Below are 16860 nucleotides of genomic sequence, written 5' to 3'. Positions count from 1 at the left end.
ATGACTGTTGAGAATATATTTAGATTGAGGCGGGAAATACCAGCATTCCTTGCGGTCATGCTGGTATTTCAGAGGATCCGATCTTTTTGTTGATAAACTCAGAGCCCTCTATAGTATAAAACTATAGTTATACTATAGAGGGCTCTGGATAAACTTGATATCTATATCATATGTGAACCGCTTCCTTTGATCTTGTCGAATGAAAATAGAGCAAGTTCTATTCCCATCCGATTTATTAGATTGACGGATCCGCTACATGGGAACCGCTATCTGAAGTAAAAAATTGAAGTCAAATCTTACACCGAGGCGCGCGTGGGTAGTGTTTCGAGATTCTGAAAATTGATTGACTACACACGTGTCTGGGTGTAAGATTTGGCTTCATAAAAGCACTAGACTTTTCTATTACAGGTAGCGTTCCATGTATTTTAGTTCAATGGCTCACTTACATGTGTTCACACGATCCGTGTTTTAGGATCCGAAAAAATCGGATTAAGATCACTGAAACTCAATAAAAGCAAGGGAAGTTTTTTATTCTCCCAGAATTAACACGATGTTTTTTTGTCACCATCCTTGGTGTTAAAGGGTTATGCTACCATGTTACGTTATATTATATTCTAGTCATCTGCACCATTCGAATTTCTCGTAATAATTTCTAAATAGAAGTTAATTTCCACATTAGAATTGATATGTGATATGTAATAAAATGAAAAGTGGAAAAGGTTTTATTCGGTACTGCACATGTTTGTTATACTATAGTGACCAATTTTTGTTGATCTTCGATATTTTGTCCAAGCTGCTACATTGCATAAATATTGCTAATTGTTTTCATTTATTAAAATACATTTATGATAAAATTATATACCTTTTCATGATCAAAAACAAACGCTATATATATCAAGAGAGGTATGTTTTATAATTTATATATCTAGAGATGTGTGTTCTATGACACAATTCTTGCAATGTTCCTGTATAAAATCATACGTATCCAGCGTTATACTACAGTCTTCAACATTCAGATAATGTAGTAAACAGCATTGCGCAACAACAGAACGTATTCCGACATCTGTAAGATGACGACAGCCTTTGATACTCAAACGTTTCAGCTGTGGACAATGAATTCCTAAGGCACTCAATGTAGTATTAGTTATCTCGCATTTTCCAACATCCAAAGATCTCAGTTTAAGGCAATTTTGAGCGACATATACAACACCAACATCAGTAACACCAGTACAACCTCGTACGTTCAAATAACGTAAGTTGCAACAGCCCTTCGCAATTAATTTAATACCAGTGTCTGTTACCGAGCATCTCATTAAACTGAGATACCTCAAAGCCGAACAATATCTAGAGATTTCCTTCAAACTGAAATCTCTCACTTTATGACAATCACTGATGCTCAGTTCGCGTAACGAGTTACAATTATTTGCAACATGTTGCATGCCCACGTCAGTTATACGGAGACAACGTCTCATATGAAGTGTTTCGAGGAGTTTACAAGTAAAACTCAATGTCCTAAGACCTAAATCATCGACAGAAACACAATCACTGATATCCAGGTAAGTAAGAGAAAAACAAACGTCATTATGAGACTGAATGTTTGTAATCGTGCTATCACAAACGCTACTGATACTCAAGCAGCCACGTACATCCAACCAAGTCAAACGTAAGCAATTTTCTAAGATATTTTGAATACCGTGATTCATGACACATGGGCATGCTAAGATTTCAAGCTTTTGCAAATCAATGCAATATTTTGCAATGTAACTGAGACCTCTGTCAGATAGACACTCACATTGAACAATTCGTATATACTGAAGTGTTAGACACAGGCCTTGAGTGCTCATAGCCAATCTAGAAAGAATATTGTAAACAACTTTGTCAACGTTGCTTTTGGAGTATTTCGACAGCTTCATAGTTTTCCAAAGCTGTGGATCCCAACATGAAGCACGCCATCTTCTACACACTCCCGACGCCAGACAAAGATACTTTGTCGACAAAAATGAAAATACGTGCAGAAGGATGTGCTCTGGCAGACTATTTATATCAGTTTTATTTTTAGAAATAGAAGCATGTTCGCTGTGGAAAAAACTTAGACGTTCACGCAACCTTTGTTGAAGCGTTTCGCTTTCTCTTCTAACAACATCTCTTTCAGATCGTCTTTGCATCGCAAAATATTGCTTTCCTGGATGACGAGGGTTTAAATACATCTGTTCAATATTATTAAGGTTTCCCAGGTCCCCACTATCATTACTTCTCTCGCTATTTCCTCCAGCACTTGTTGAGTAATCACTTGACCAGAAACTTTGATCTGATGAAAAACGTTTGTCCTCCTCTTGCCTGGTCGTTGAAAACGATGATAAAGCTCCACATGGACTTTTTGAATGTACTTGAGCTAAAGTTTTTTGAGTATTTACAGGTAAAGAAGGAACATCATAAACAGAACATTCGACGAGTTCTTCGTTAAATCCATTAGTGTTTATAGAATCAATATTTCTTCTTTGAGTTTCATCATTTCTTCCAATGCCAGAACGCAAACCTCTTTGATACGTTCCTGAAAATTTTGGATGAAATTCATCAATGGATTGACGCCATTGTCTTTGATGGACATTTGTGGTCCGCTGAGGAATATTATGTGGTATTTTTCTTTCTTCGTTTTCATTTAAAGAACTTCCTCTCTCGAATGTAACACGATGTTTTCTTGGAGTATTAACCTGATCTCGACTTTTCAAACAACTCGCAGCGGTTGTGCTTTTATTGTATACCTCTTTTGAGCAGCCATTGTTCGAATACCCTAAAATGATGATAATAACAAAAGTTTTTTGAACATACACTCAGTAGGACGTAGCGTGAATGAATAAATATTGCATAGCAGGCCTTCCTTATCTATTAATTTACAATGACAAAACAAAATAAGAGGTAAATTGCTCACTAACTAATCTGAGTTAATTGATGGACCTTTCATCATTTTCATATGTACGACAAATTTCATTTAAGAGTTGCTACAGCCCTCAATTTTAAAAAAATTATTTAAAGCTCATAATAGTAGTTAGAAATTCAATTGTAGATAACAGATGTATCTACTTTTTCACTCATAACCAAGGAGTTGTCTCAAAATAGAAATAGACTAATTTCTTTAGAGTTACTTCAGGCTTTTAAAAAATATTTTCATACATGAAAGTTTGGCTCGGCAAAAGCTACTTTTACCATCCCACACACAAATTTGCCTGTATTTTAAACAAAAGCTTTGAAAAAGAAGAAACTAGAGCATTCTACAAACTTTCAAGTTGCTATGTTTTTCACAACATTCAGTACATGTAACTACAGTACAGAGATGTGATGGATGTGTTCATGTCATTTCCTGCATTAACCACTAACAATAACAACAACCTCGCTCCCAAAGTCTTTTCCTAGGGTTGTTTTCCCCAGGTCACCCTGGTCTTTTCCACAGTGAGAAGACACCAGGTGACCGTGGGGAAAACAACCCTAGGAAAAGACCCAAAACGAGGTTGCAATAGCACTTGGGAGCCAAGCTCAGGTGGGTAAAAAAACTATTATGCAAATGAAATGAATGTCATTAAAGAAATAATTTTATTTGTGCTATACTACACTATATCAGCAATGCCTCTGAGAAGATATTCATAAAAATAGATCCTGGCTGTGAAACAATTATACTTTCTTCAAAGTAAAGGAATTTGTGTATGCAAAGAGACTTCACTTTACATTACGAAAAGAATATCATTAATACACTCACACGAAATAAATGATTTAAGGAAAATAAAAATTACGTAATACGTAACATAAGAAGTGTTTTACTAAAGCTTCTTAAAAACTATAGAATACGTGTTTGAAATCTTCTAGTTTGTACAGATTCCATAAGAATTTAGGCAAACAGTATCAATCAGTATTTCACAAATTCGCACTTTCGAACAAATCATTTAGTTTTACAATAAATCACGCTTGAATTCCTCCTAACAATTAATTCTGTGCTGATTGATATTACATCCTACCGACATGGAAACCATGTAAACAAGAGTTTACAGTAAAAACATCCAAAGTATGAAAAATAATTCATAATTCAGCATTGTAAAGAAGCCAGAGGCTATCATCAATGCATGAAACAAAATTATGTTAACTGAATGAGTATTTTACCGACGTATTTTGATTGCTTGCAAATATAAACAGTACTCGCTCTATTATGGACAAAATAATCAAAATAGAAATACACGATAGTAAATTCCACTTTAAAACATCACATAACAATTAAATTGATATACAATGCTCTAATAGAATAACAATTTCAAGTAAGTCTTTGCCATTGCATTTCAATTTCTAAGGTTGTGAATTTCCAGAATTGCTATTAAAACCATTCAAAATATATTACACAACAACGTATTTAAGGTCACCTTTTACAGTAGAAAGTTTCTCTTGACTTTGTCCCATAACGTTGAAACAGCTTCTTTCAAAAGAGCATTTTATTTCGTCGGGAATACTGCCAGTGAAAACCTGCAAGATTGTGAGTTAAAATTGGTTAAAATCGCCCGCAATGACCGAAGTTTAAACTCTGTTGTTGTCAACACGCGCATAATTTATTCACAGTTATATATTAACCATGTAAGCCGATAATATTTTAGCCTTCTCCTGTTTTGCTTTTCATTTTTAATTTTCAAATCTTTCGAAACTCAAGGTTATTAAAAACATTGATTTTATTGACAAGGCTGGAAACGTTCCTGTTTAAGTCAAAATTGCTCCCATAGGCTGTTTTAAATCTTGCAACTATTTTTCAGATGTGATGATTGATATACGCGCGTACATATGACATATGTTATGAATTAAAACTGAATGAGATTTATGAAAAGAACTATGAAGCCGAAGTTTATCGCAGCTTGCCGTCATATGGTGTTGAAACTTATCAGGTAAAGCGCACTTCATGAAATAATTGTTGAAACGTATCTTCGTAATGATTTTTTGTTGTGTTTAATTCTTTTATTAGTGATAAATATTCTGCCATTGCCATTCAAGATTTTCAACAGATATCTAAATCAATGGCATTGAAATTTGCACAGTTTTCAAAATGGCTGCTATTCTGATTTCCTAATGCAGTCTTACATGTTCATTCTTGGCAGATCACATATTTTACATAGTGGTGATTATGTGCGATACCGATTAAAGATATTGATTGATACCAATTAAAATACTAATTGTTTATACGGTCTCAATTGGATAACATTTGAAGGTGATTATCATGGATGGCAACAGTGAAAAATCTGTTGTCTATAGTAAGTTGTTTTAGTGACCAATGAAGATAAATATTTGGCGCACTCAGACTGAAGAAAAAAAGATCTAATGCGTTTTTTGAACATGTTGAATAATTACATTTAAACTTGATATTAGTTTAGTTGTTAATATAGGATGCTTGGTAAGGCCCGTTTAAACAGAATATTAGCTGTAAAGAATTTTATCTCATTTTCTTGTGTCACTTATAAATGCAGTTAGCGTACGTAAAATGCGACGTTTTTTCTTTAACTAAGATTAAACAACAAAAAATTATGAGTCACAACCAATGGCCACAACTAATACACGCTGGCCTAGACTGCGTTAAGGATAAACATATTTTTCAATGTCGTATTTTGCCTAGCGGTTACAAATGTATATTGTAAACGGATTGCAGAAACAGGAGATTTTCAATGGTATTTTTTATGTTGTATGTAATAAGAATGAGAATGGACATGAAAGTTCAAAGGTAAGTGTCAAAAATCACTTACAGCTCAAAAGAAATAATTTGATACTAGAATTAATATAATTTCTATAATTTATGAAAAACTTTCTAAATATATTAAAATTAGAAGTGTACTACTAAATTACAATTAATATTCAATAAAAATGTACAATATATGTACTTAATGGTCTAATTGAGAAAGCTATATTTTGCCATTACTATTCATTAAAAATGTGCTACATATGTATTAAATACCCCAATTAAAAAGTTACGTTAATTATTCTCGACTAAATAATAATAAACATGCGAACGGACTTTCGATCAAGATGGTATGCAAGATTACAAAGTCTTTCAATACGGCATTCTTGTGGTTTTCCTGCATTGTACACTCGGTACAAATGGTAATTATTTTGCTTTTCAAATGCACACTTGATTTCCTGTGAGGATATCTCAAGCAAATTTTTTTCAGAACTTGCGGTACTTTTTACTTCAATGAAAATCTGTTCACCGTCCACGATATTTTTTATATCGTAAGGTGAACCTGACTCCTTAATTTCATTCATCCAAATAACTTCATTTTTTGCATTTGCTTTCAAAAAGGCATAAACAAAGCTTTCCCCAATGACCGATCTCTTCAGCATTTGCATTTTGTGTTAATATTTTTAAATCACTGATATTCACTGCATGAGAAAAATCTACTTCCTCAAGCTCAACATCTGTGTGGTCATACATGGGTGGATGAACATGAAAAGAAGTCTTCTCACTCATTGCTGAGGTAATTCTGGTCTTTTGGAAATTTGTTGTGTTGTCTTTCAAGTTTTGAATTTCATTGTTCAAATTTTGTTGCAATGGAACTTTTTTGGTCGAAGTTTGATCACGGACTTGACAGGACACTTCTGAAGATAAGCTCTCATCCTGCGTAGCTAAGTCAGGTGTCGTCAAGAAATTTTTTGGTGATTTACCATCATAAATATCTGTAGATGTTTCAGGTTGTGAAGTCAGTAAATCTGCAGGTGTATAAGGCTCCGTAGGTTTAGGATTACCATGTTGCTGGCGTCACTTACGTCATTTGCAGGTTGAATATTATCATAAACTTTAGGTGGAGGTGGCGGCTGTTCGGTAAGCAAAGTTTGTTCGATTGCAGGATTCTTGCTTCGAATTTGATCATCACGTGCCATAGCTGATGATCGCGGAGGCCAGCACTGAAGACCCACAGACTCACTGTCTGTGCCTTGCGTCATAGAGGGACGTTCCATGGACAACGGGTCACTTTCATAGGAAATGACTTGGGGCATTTCATCAACCGTCGTCTCTGATGTCAGCACTGTATCGTCTGTTAACATAGGCGGAGGTTCCCGAACGCACCACGCTATGACGTCTTCGGGAAGATTGTCTGCATCCATGGACTGCATATAGTCTTCAATGGAGTCATCAGATCGTTGTGTCACGACTTCCAAAAAATTGCTAAATTCTCCTGTGTTTTGTGATGGCACAAAAAAACGAGCAATTTCTTGAAAAATATCCTTGTTACATTTTAGATCATCTTCCGTCACATAGACAATAAATGACTCGTGCTGGTGATCAATGGCACACTTTTTCTTTACGGAAACATTCACGTTTGGATGTGTTGAAAGCCGATGTACCACTTCTATTTCGTTCACGCTTAAAAAACATTTCAAATTAGAAATAGAACTTGGAAATTTTGATTCTTGCAATTCTTCGTATTTGTCTTCGTGTTTATGGTAGATATATCTTTGGATGTAAGGAATCCAACGAAAAAAAAAACGCTGTAAGTTGTGACATTCTGAAACCATGTTGGGGATTATTTCAGTAGAGACACACTCTGAGACATATTTGATTTTACAAACGTTATAGAAGAACTTCTCCACACTTTTTCGAATGTCAGCATTTTCTTCATCGTTTGATAGATGATCATTTTGTTTTTTTCGTGCACGACGTTTTGATTGCAACCCCATTTTAATAAAGTGAACTTTTTCACTGGAAACTTTTCCGTCATTCACTGTGTCATTTGTCTCTTCAGAATGATCTTCTTGAAATATCTTCCCAACAGCTTTGTTATCGCAGAATAATGGTTTCTGCTGCAAAGACACCCATTTCTCTTCTGTAGTTGCAAATACATTCAAATTTGATAGTTGAATCTTTACAAAGTCTGTATAGTTTGCAGGATCGTTAGCTAATTGTTTTGCAATCACGTAGAAAATTCGCATCATATTATCAACAACTGGCCCACTAGCTATCGATTGTTGTGACGCATTTGCCTCCAAAAGCTGTATATATTCCTTCAACGTTGGATTGGAGTCAACGCCAAGCACAGAAATCATAAAATTTTGAAGAATGTTCGGATAAAGGCTTTCCAATACCTGTCTATGATCGTTGAACGGCAAATCGATGCTTAGGAGATGCATTAATTTCGTTGGATCTGACCAGTATCCGCTTTTACGAGGCAAAAACTTTCCAAACGTAGGTACATCTAGGGATATTTTCTTGTCATTTGGAACAAATATAACTGGCTTGTTCTTCGTGGCGTCATCAAAGTATTTCTTGTTGCTTTCATTTTTCATTGTTTGACTTTCCAAAAATATGTACACGTTGATCATATGTTGAAGACTCGTCATGAATTCTTTATCGTCATCAACACTGATTTCAATCCATTTTAATAGCTCAGAGACAAGAAACTCGAATGTGACATTATTTTTAACACCTAACGCTTTCTTGAAATTTTCATTTGCAAGTTCAACGTCAGCGTAGAAGGTAAAATGTTTCAGCAAGCGAATATTTTCTGGCGAATTTATAAAAGCATCCCTGGGCAAAGATTTTGATGGTTTGGCATTGGACTGAGTTGAGAAAACCGGAAGCCAAACCTTTTCTTTCAGATTGAGACAAAAAGAGGAAAACGTTACTCCAAGATTTTTGCCATTTTCATCAAGATACGGCACTTCATTCATGTATTGTTGATACATCTCATCCCAATCTTGATCCAGGATATTAGCCAGTTTTTTTAACTCTCAATGGAACCAGTAGATAGCAACATTTCCAACTCACTTGAGGCATAATCTTTGATTATATAACTTCCGGTTACTTGCTCCCAAAATTCGCTTATCACAGCCCATGGAGATTTCACCTAAAGCATGCAAAATGATAATTTTTGTGAAATAATAGAAATCTATCACATTATCACTCAGGGTCACTCGGAACTGTGGTAATCCGGGTGTCCATTTAAACACACTTTTTAACCTGAACAAACATTAACCTGATTTGACACTGATTAAATCTAATTTACTTCAGAGAACTTGTTAATAGTTCTTTCTCAATGCTTTATGTTTTTTCACGGAAAATTCAAGTTGTTTTATGGAGAAGGCTTAGATCTCTTACATTCACTAAACTTGAATTCGGAAGAAATGAGCAAATGACATCACTTACAGTTGAAACCAGTGGCGTAACTAAAATCAGTGTCGCATCGATAATTGAGGGGGGGAGGGAAATTATCGTGAATAAATGAAAATTCCTCCCCCCTCCTAATTAATCGAGCTGGCTACGCCACTGGTTCAAATAACTTTTTTTATTTTGTAAAATGAATGTGAAAAATAAAACATCAAATACTTTGTGTTAAACATACCAATTCTTTTTTGTTCAATGTCACATCTTTCTTCTCAATAGCGAGAAAATGTACGACACCAAGTGATGTGAAAAATTGCTTCCATGTAGAACGAGATTCTTTGTTGGAATCACCATAGCTATTATCGACAACAGTCCAAGGTACACCTGGTAAAAGAAAAAGATTCCGTAATGATGTCAAGTTTCAATCACATTAATTCACCAGGCTTGCTTAATAATATCAACTTACTTGGAAATTCCTTTTTAAGATTTATTTTATTTCCATATTCTAAGGAAAAATGAACAGGTTGTGTACTTGGATTGACAAAGCCTTTGTTAGTTTTCACCAATGCACAGGAACGGAGTTCACCCATATCACAAGCACCTGGATCCAATTCAAGATTCTCTTTAATGTAAATCAAATAGCTGTGGATTACATGTGGAGGGTCACCTGAAATAAAAAATTTTAATCCATATTAACTTTTCAACTCACAGTATTCACAACTTAAAGCACTCCGAAATATTTGTTCGAAGTATATATTCGACAACTATAATTGATGTTTAAACATGCCGTGGACATGCGCAGTATGCTATGCAATTTTAATATAATTTATTAAATATTTAATGTTGGCATTACCGATTTGCTGTTAGACTCTTTAAGGATAGGAATGATATGATGCTTGATCAAATCTCTTGCAGACAAGCATTTCACTTGCAATCTTTCCAATAATTTTCTTACTTGGGATCGCTCAACATCATCAAGACATTCCAAAATCATAGGATGAAGTGAACGCAGTTCGTTGTAAACTATATCGGCTATTTTTTTAGATACTATGAATAAAAATTGAGAGAAGAAATTAAAACCAAGAAACTACATTCATTACATTAACAATAATTTATATTCAACATTACTTGGTTTTGATCGTTCTTTGTTTCGAGCGTCCTTCAGAGGAAGAAATACGGCTTTGTCATGGACTGAACTGAGAGTTTGGTTGCAAAGAGGAAATATATTAATCTCTGCAATTTTTTGCAAACTCTCATCACTGCAGTCTCTTTCACGTTCCAAACATCGATAAATACAGCAGAGCCACTTCGCCACCCAACAAGCAAATTTTTCGAAAAAATTTCACACTTTTTCAGATGATTGTTTTCAATTGTACCTTCCACTTCGCTTGCGATCGCCATACCAATGTCGATCAAATGTTGAGAAGATACGCTTTCAATGCCGAGAATTCTTCGTAATGGACCATGAAGATATGGCTTCAGTTTGGGATGAAGAAAGTGCTTGTTTAAATAACCATTCAGGATACGAGGAGTAATAACTTCTTCTATTACGTAATCTTCAGCAATTACAACTTGAGAGGGGAATGCCCAATTTATCATTTCGCCATTATTATCATCAACTGCAACTGTCGTGTTGTCATGAATTATTTCTGTGTCGAACAAGGATTCGTTCTCCGTGCGTACGGTCATGACTGGTATGCATTCTTTTCTAGTTATACCATCAATAACTGTCTGTGATATTGGTTTGAAAAAATCCAAGATTTCATCCTCAAGTGGTACAAATTGTAAAAGAAGAATTATCGAAGCAACGCTATCAAAACAATCGTGGATCTACAAAGATATAAAAATTAAAAAGTTTAATTCGCATCGTCAACACAATGCTCACAACATCTGCAAAAAATATTCAAATTGCAGGAATATTGACAAGGATTTGTACAAGCAATACACTATAAGGTATCAATCAATCCATAAATAAATAGTTTATGGTGGCATTGATTGAAATATGTGTACCAATGAACTAAAACATATGGAACGCTACCTGTAATAGAAAAGCCTAATAATTTTTTGAAGCCACATTTTACACTCAGACACGCGAGGTTACACCAAGACCCGCGCGTGTAGTTCATTCAACTTTTTTCTGTGAGATAATCTCGTAACACTAAACACGCGTGTCTGGGTGTAATCTCGCGTGTGTGCATGGGTGTAAACTTTTGCTTCAATTATTTGCTTTAGGTAGCGTTTAATGTATTTTAGTTCAATGATTTGTACTCAATGTATTTTGAAGGATGCATACTGAATTAACGAAAGTCATCAGTAAAAACGAAAATTCTAGAAATATTGGAAAACGTATAATGAATCACAGATAAATGATAAATTTTTCACCTTAAACTCATCAAATGCTTGCACAAAAAGAGTGCCAATCTCCTGACGAAGCCATTGGTTCCATGCACTGTCTTTGTCTACGTCTTCCCTTGATGATGGAACGTCAAAATCAGCTTGAATGATAAAACGAAATCCGTAGCTCCGCAACGGAAGAAATGCAAACACGGGTTGCTGGACTAACGACTGTTGAGAAAAAATTGAAAAAATACTAGTCGGGAGTGGGTTAACTATTGGTCATGTATCATTGAAATTTTCAAGTGATGACATGGTACTCGAGACATAGTGTAGATAGTGCAGTATAGCTTTGTATTGCATTGTCAATTTCTACAAATACTAAATAAGTAATCACATGGTTTTATCTGGTTCAATTTTCAATGGAACAAAGTGAAGATGGGCATTAAGCATAAGCATATGGTACCTAATCGCATCTTCCAAATAGTGTACTTTAGAGCGTCAAAATTAAACGTTTTCATGGCCTTTTAGCATGCATTAACAAAATGTAAGCTGCTTCGATGTATAGGGGCTAAAAAGGCCTAAAGCAATCTGATATTGAGTAATCTGGGCCTAAACATTTCCCGTTGTCTAATATCCACGTGCTGTTTTAAACACAATTTACAAAAAATTATTGTATATATAATTCCATAATTTTAATATTGTAATGCTCAAACTTAAAACAGTAGTACTAGTGATATTATAGGACAATTAATTATTTGATTAAACCACTGTTTCTTTCAAAGACACTTTTTCTCAAAAATAAAATAGTGGCTTTTTACTATTGTATGATTAACGTACTACTGTTAAGATTTTTAATCGACATTTGAATGAGTTTAAAGAGAGTAAAACTAGTATCATTACCTTGTTATGAATAAAAGATATTATGTCATGTAAAGAAATTTGTGAGTTGGCATTTCGAGGTGGAAGTGGGAAAGCCAAAGCTATTTCAGTACTCTCAATTTCTTCCTTTATCTACAGAAAGGAAAAAGGTAGATGAACGTTAAACGAAAAAGCTAGCAATTTTCTATCTTATTTGACAAAGTTTTTAATAACTTCTCTTCAACATTTAACTTTGCTTGTAATAATTTAGCATTTTTTCTCACGAACCATAGATGCTGGTAGTTCCTTCTTTACAACAAACCAAAGATCTTTGCCATTTGAATGTTTGATTTCAATCAATTTATCACCACAATCATGTCGAACCATTTCACGTATTTTGCCTGAATCCTGAGACAATAAAAATGCTTACGTCAGCTACGTGCGTTCATACACAATACAATTAGCCATGTTTTATTATGTAGGATTTATGAAAGCCTACTTATTTTCTCGAATGTATATATTACTAAAACGATTTTTGGAACTTCACTGTTAATGCGCAAGCGCACTGAAAATCTTATTAATCAGTCAAAAAATCCCTGAATTCTTTTTTGCTTTTAGTGCCTTTCAATATTTTCAATACCTTTAGAGAAATCGGAAAAGTCAACGGTTGTAAAAGATAATATCCTTCAAAATGGTTATAATACATATATGCTATGAGTGAACAGTAAATTTAAATAACCCTAAAAAGGCAAAATTATATACCTCATCATTTATTGTAATCTTTTTCAGTCTTCTAAGAAATAGCAACAGAGACGGTTGAATATCGTGAAAGCGAGCAATCAAAGTCTTCTTTTGAGAAACCTTCATGTCGTCTTTTAATGGTAATAAAATGCGTGTTGTCCATCCTTTTTCAAGGTTCCACATCTGTTTGACTTTCGCACCAATGAGGAAGGATAAAACCAGTGGGGCCACTTTTTGCATCAAATTTAATATGATAACCGTTTGAATGAACTTGAGGAGTATCAGTAACTCGAAATACTGATTTGAAACCAATGCCTTTCTGACCTGTTTTTAAATATATTTATATGACGGTCTTTAGTAACAACCAAGCTGTATTCAGTGATGTTTTTATCAGAGATTCTTGAAAATATACTTTTAGACTCATAAATGAAGTCTTTTGAAATAACTCTTTGAAATAAAAAAACATTTTCTTCCTCCAACCACAGCTAATAGCTACAATGAATGCCCATAAATATACTTTTAATAATTTGAAAACCAGAGTGTTAAGCATACAACCGACAGACCTGATTATAGCATCACTCAAACTATAGTGAAACTATATCCGAATAAAATGAAAATCACACCATTATTTTTGTGGTTAACATAAAATGGTAGCTCATGTGGAATACCGAATGGCAGTAAAAATAAATATTACACTAGAAAACAAAGGATCAACCCACCAATGTAGCCATATCGCTGTTTTCCTTTTGTGCTTTTACCAACATCACATAATGCCCGTATATTTTTTTCCTGAAACCCAACCTCGTTATTGAAGACCTCGATCTTTTCGACGTTTATCACAAAAAGAATGGAAGGAAGAGGTAAATTATCAGGATAACAATTATCATCAGCATTTTGTACTAACTCCAACACAAAGTGAGTATCTTTGGAGTATAGCTCGCTTGATAACCGATGCAAACCGCGTCCTTCACGTGATCTTTGATTTTCCATCACGTGTTTGTGTTCAGGTGGCAGCTCGATGCCTATACCAAAATCATCTCGACGAATTGATTCAACCACTGCTCTGCATTTATCTTTGTCTTGGGTAAGATCAGTTGTTATTTGCTCGTTTTCTAAATTTGCAATTACAAACATATCCTTTGTAGTTGAAAACTTTTCTCGTGCAATAATGCTATACCGACTAAAGAAATAATTTTTTAGCTTTAATACTATAGTGTTCCTCAAGGAAAAACTGTAAAACCTATTACAGCATCAAATGCAATATATTTTTAACATGCGACTGCAATTAAAAAGTCATTAGAGTATGATCAGTTCACAAAAATTAACGCATACCTTGGATTTCAGTATAATTGTCAATCAGCCCTGTATTGCTACTTGTTGGTCCATCTTCATGTTCAAAATCATCAGTTGGCTGCTTTAAAATAAATATTGCAAGCTGTTGAAAATTGACTTTCCGTGCTTTTCTTCTTCTCATCAAAGATTACGTATTGTGGATTTATTTTAATCAGCTAAAGAAAGCATTTTGACTAACCATTGCAATTTTTTCGTCTTCACTATTTAAATCTATAGACTGCAGTTCATCGTGTGATTTGTCAAAATCCACTTTGTTGCTTTCTAATGGTTTTTCAACGGCTGCCACTACGGTGGGAACATCAAACTTTTTCTTGAAATCTTCTTGCCACTCTGGGACACCAAAGTGAATTCCAAGATAGTGAAGTGTGCAATTCTCATCAATTGTCTTGCACCAATGCAAAAGCAGACTTGGTGTTTGGCCATTTCCAAATATTGATTTTAATGGTTCCACAAATATCTACAATTTAAAATGATTGGAAGATATAATTTAAGGGTACGTTTCTCATGGTAAGAATGGAAGATATATTTAAGGGTACGTTTCTCATGGTAAGAATGGAAGATATTATTTAAGGGTACGTTTCTCATGGTAAGAATGGAAGATATAATTTAAGGGTACGTTTCTCATGGTAAGAATGGAAGATATTGTTTAAGGGTACGTTTCTCATGGTAAGAATGGAAGATATAATTTAAGGGTACGTTTCTCATGGTAAGAATGGAAGATATATTTTAAGGGTACGTTTCTCATGGTAAGAATGGAAGACATAATTTAAGGGTACGTTTCTCATGGTAAGAATGGAAGATATAATTTAAGGGTACGTTACTCATGGTAAGAATGGAAGATGTAATTTAAGGGTTTCTCATGGTAAGAATGGAAGATATATTTCATGGTAAGAATGGAAGATATTATTTAAGGGTACGTTTCTCATGGTAAGAATGGAAGATATAATTTAAGGGTACGTTTCTCATGGTAAGAATGGAAGATATTCTTTAAGGGTACGTTTCTCATGGTAAGAATGGAAGATATAATTTAAGGGTACGTTTCTCATGGTAAGAATGGAAGATATAATTTAAGGGTACGTTCTCATGGTAAGAATGGAAGATATTCTTTAAGGGTAATGGTAAGTTTCTACATGGTAAGAATGGAAGATATAATTTAAGGGTACGTTTCTCATGGTAAGAATGGAAGATATAATTTAAGGGTACGTTTCTTGTGGTAAGAATGGAAGATATAATTTAAGGGTACGTTTCTCAAAATAATAAAGATAATAAATCATAACGGTGATAGTAGAGGCGAAAGTAAAACTAATTTATACGATATTTTTCATCCATAAAAGAATGCAAAGAATACAGAAGTCATTGTTCATAGCATGTTTTCTATATGTCTTATCAACTTACTTTCATCGACAAGCTGTGACGTAGAACACTTGGGACACGGCACAAGCATCGAATAACAAACCTAAATAAATCTGATTCATTCTTATTTTGAACACTTAGATTCAAATATGCTTCTTTCATATGACTGGCTAAAAGAGAAAGAGGTGATTTTTCAACTGCTCCATAATGACATACTAATGAAATCAAATGACCAACTGTTCCTATAACATCACAACACTTTGCACAGTTTAAAAATTGACTCAAGGAAGTTATGCGTGTTATCCTCAACAATTTTCCAGAAGGTGTTTCCATGGCAATAAGGTCATTTAGTTGGTAATGATCATTCACTTCATTGATCTGTTGCGATGAATATTTTTTGAGGAATGGCTTCAGTTTACCATACACTGGAGCAAATACACTATCCCATTCAGACCATATTGCAAAGTCTTCCAGCAATGGTGTTTGGTGCAAGCAATTTAAGACATTCTGCTCATCTTGATGTCCCAAAAGGCCAACTTGACTTGAATCGTTGTTTAAGGGACTCATCTCTAAACAAGCTTCATAATATATTGAAGGCTTTCCTGTCTGTTTCGACCTCTGTTCGCTTGCTTGACTAATTAAATTTTCCAACAGCTCATCATCAAGGTTAGCAGCAAGATCTCCATATTGTGCATGGATTGCTCTTCGAAGTTTAATCTAAGTACAAAGCACCACCAATTTATTAATATTTATTTTCATGGAGCATTTCATGAGTCATAAATTATCATGAGCGGATAGGTTAAATTTTCGATAATACCTTGTCGGAATCAACACAACAATGTCGTATAAAATTTACGATCTCTGCCTGCGACACACCAAATCCAATATCTTTCACGCGATTTGAAAAAGCAACCAGATCATCTATTTCCTTGTGTTTTGTTAGAAAGTGCAAAAAAGATCCGTAACCAAAATCTTCAAATGCTACAAATCCTTTATAATTAGACAAAACGTTTTCTTCAACCCTTGCAAGCAGCTTTAGATCTTTCGGTCTTGACGAATTTCCACTGAGTAGCCATTGCTTTATTTCATGAACTAGATCTCCT

The 16860-nt window shown here is 34.4% G+C and overlaps 2 protein-coding genes across 2 annotated transcripts in view; both read right to left on the bottom strand.

The window, feature by feature from the left end:
* Positions 1–699: 699 nt before the first annotated feature.
* On the bottom strand, positions 700–4564 carry LOC124439832 (F-box/LRR-repeat protein 7-like). Its single transcript, XM_046990092.1, has 2 exons — positions 4404–4564; positions 700–2791 (listed from the first exon to the last, which is right to left on the bottom strand). Exons 1-2 carry the CDS (start codon positions 4438–4440, stop codon positions 918–920), a joined length of 1911 nt encoding a protein of 636 aa, XP_046846048.1. The 5' UTR covers positions 4441–4564; the 3' UTR covers positions 700–917.
* Positions 4565–5778: 1214 nt separating this feature from the next.
* Positions 5779–16860, bottom strand: part of LOC124440550 (protein NO VEIN-like) — a 36036-nt gene continuing 24954 nt past the window's right edge. The window contains 19 exon segments of the mRNA XM_046990945.1: positions 5779–6322; positions 6324–6432; positions 6720–8748; positions 8751–8858; positions 9354–9499; positions 9582–9782; positions 9903–9921; positions 9969–10162; positions 10279–10945; positions 11498–11680; positions 12353–12463; positions 12599–12718; positions 13073–13229; positions 13231–13375; positions 13771–14163; positions 14384–14465; positions 14583–14861; positions 15800–16474; positions 16575–16858. Coding sequence (XP_046846901.1) covers positions 6004–6322; positions 6324–6432; positions 6720–8748; positions 8751–8858; positions 9354–9499; positions 9582–9782; positions 9903–9921; positions 9969–10162; positions 10279–10945; positions 11498–11680; positions 12353–12463; positions 12599–12718; positions 13073–13229; positions 13231–13375; positions 13771–14163; positions 14384–14465; positions 14583–14861; positions 15800–16474; positions 16575–16858 — 6221 coding nt within the window. The 3' untranslated portion in view covers positions 5779–6003.

This window comes from Xenia sp. Carnegie-2017, unplaced genomic scaffold (assembly GCF_021976095.1).
Source record: "Xenia sp. Carnegie-2017 unplaced genomic scaffold, XeniaSp_v1 HiC_scaffold_2, whole genome shotgun sequence".
NCBI lineage: Eukaryota > Metazoa > Cnidaria > Anthozoa > Malacalcyonacea > Xeniidae > Xenia > Xenia sp. Carnegie-2017.
Note: the sequence above shows the minus strand (reverse complement) of the source record. Positions and strands in the feature narration are given on the sequence as shown.

Bases quoted from the DNA above. Each gene is read 5' to 3' on its own strand.
- LOC124439832 (XM_046990092.1), bottom strand. From the start codon at position 4,440: ATGGGACAAAGTCAAGAGAAACTTTCTACTGTAAAAG. The intron at 2,792-4,403 runs GTGACCTTAAAT...TCATCATTTTAG, and splicing joins GAAACTTTCTACTGTAAAAG to GGTATTCGAACAATGGCTGC.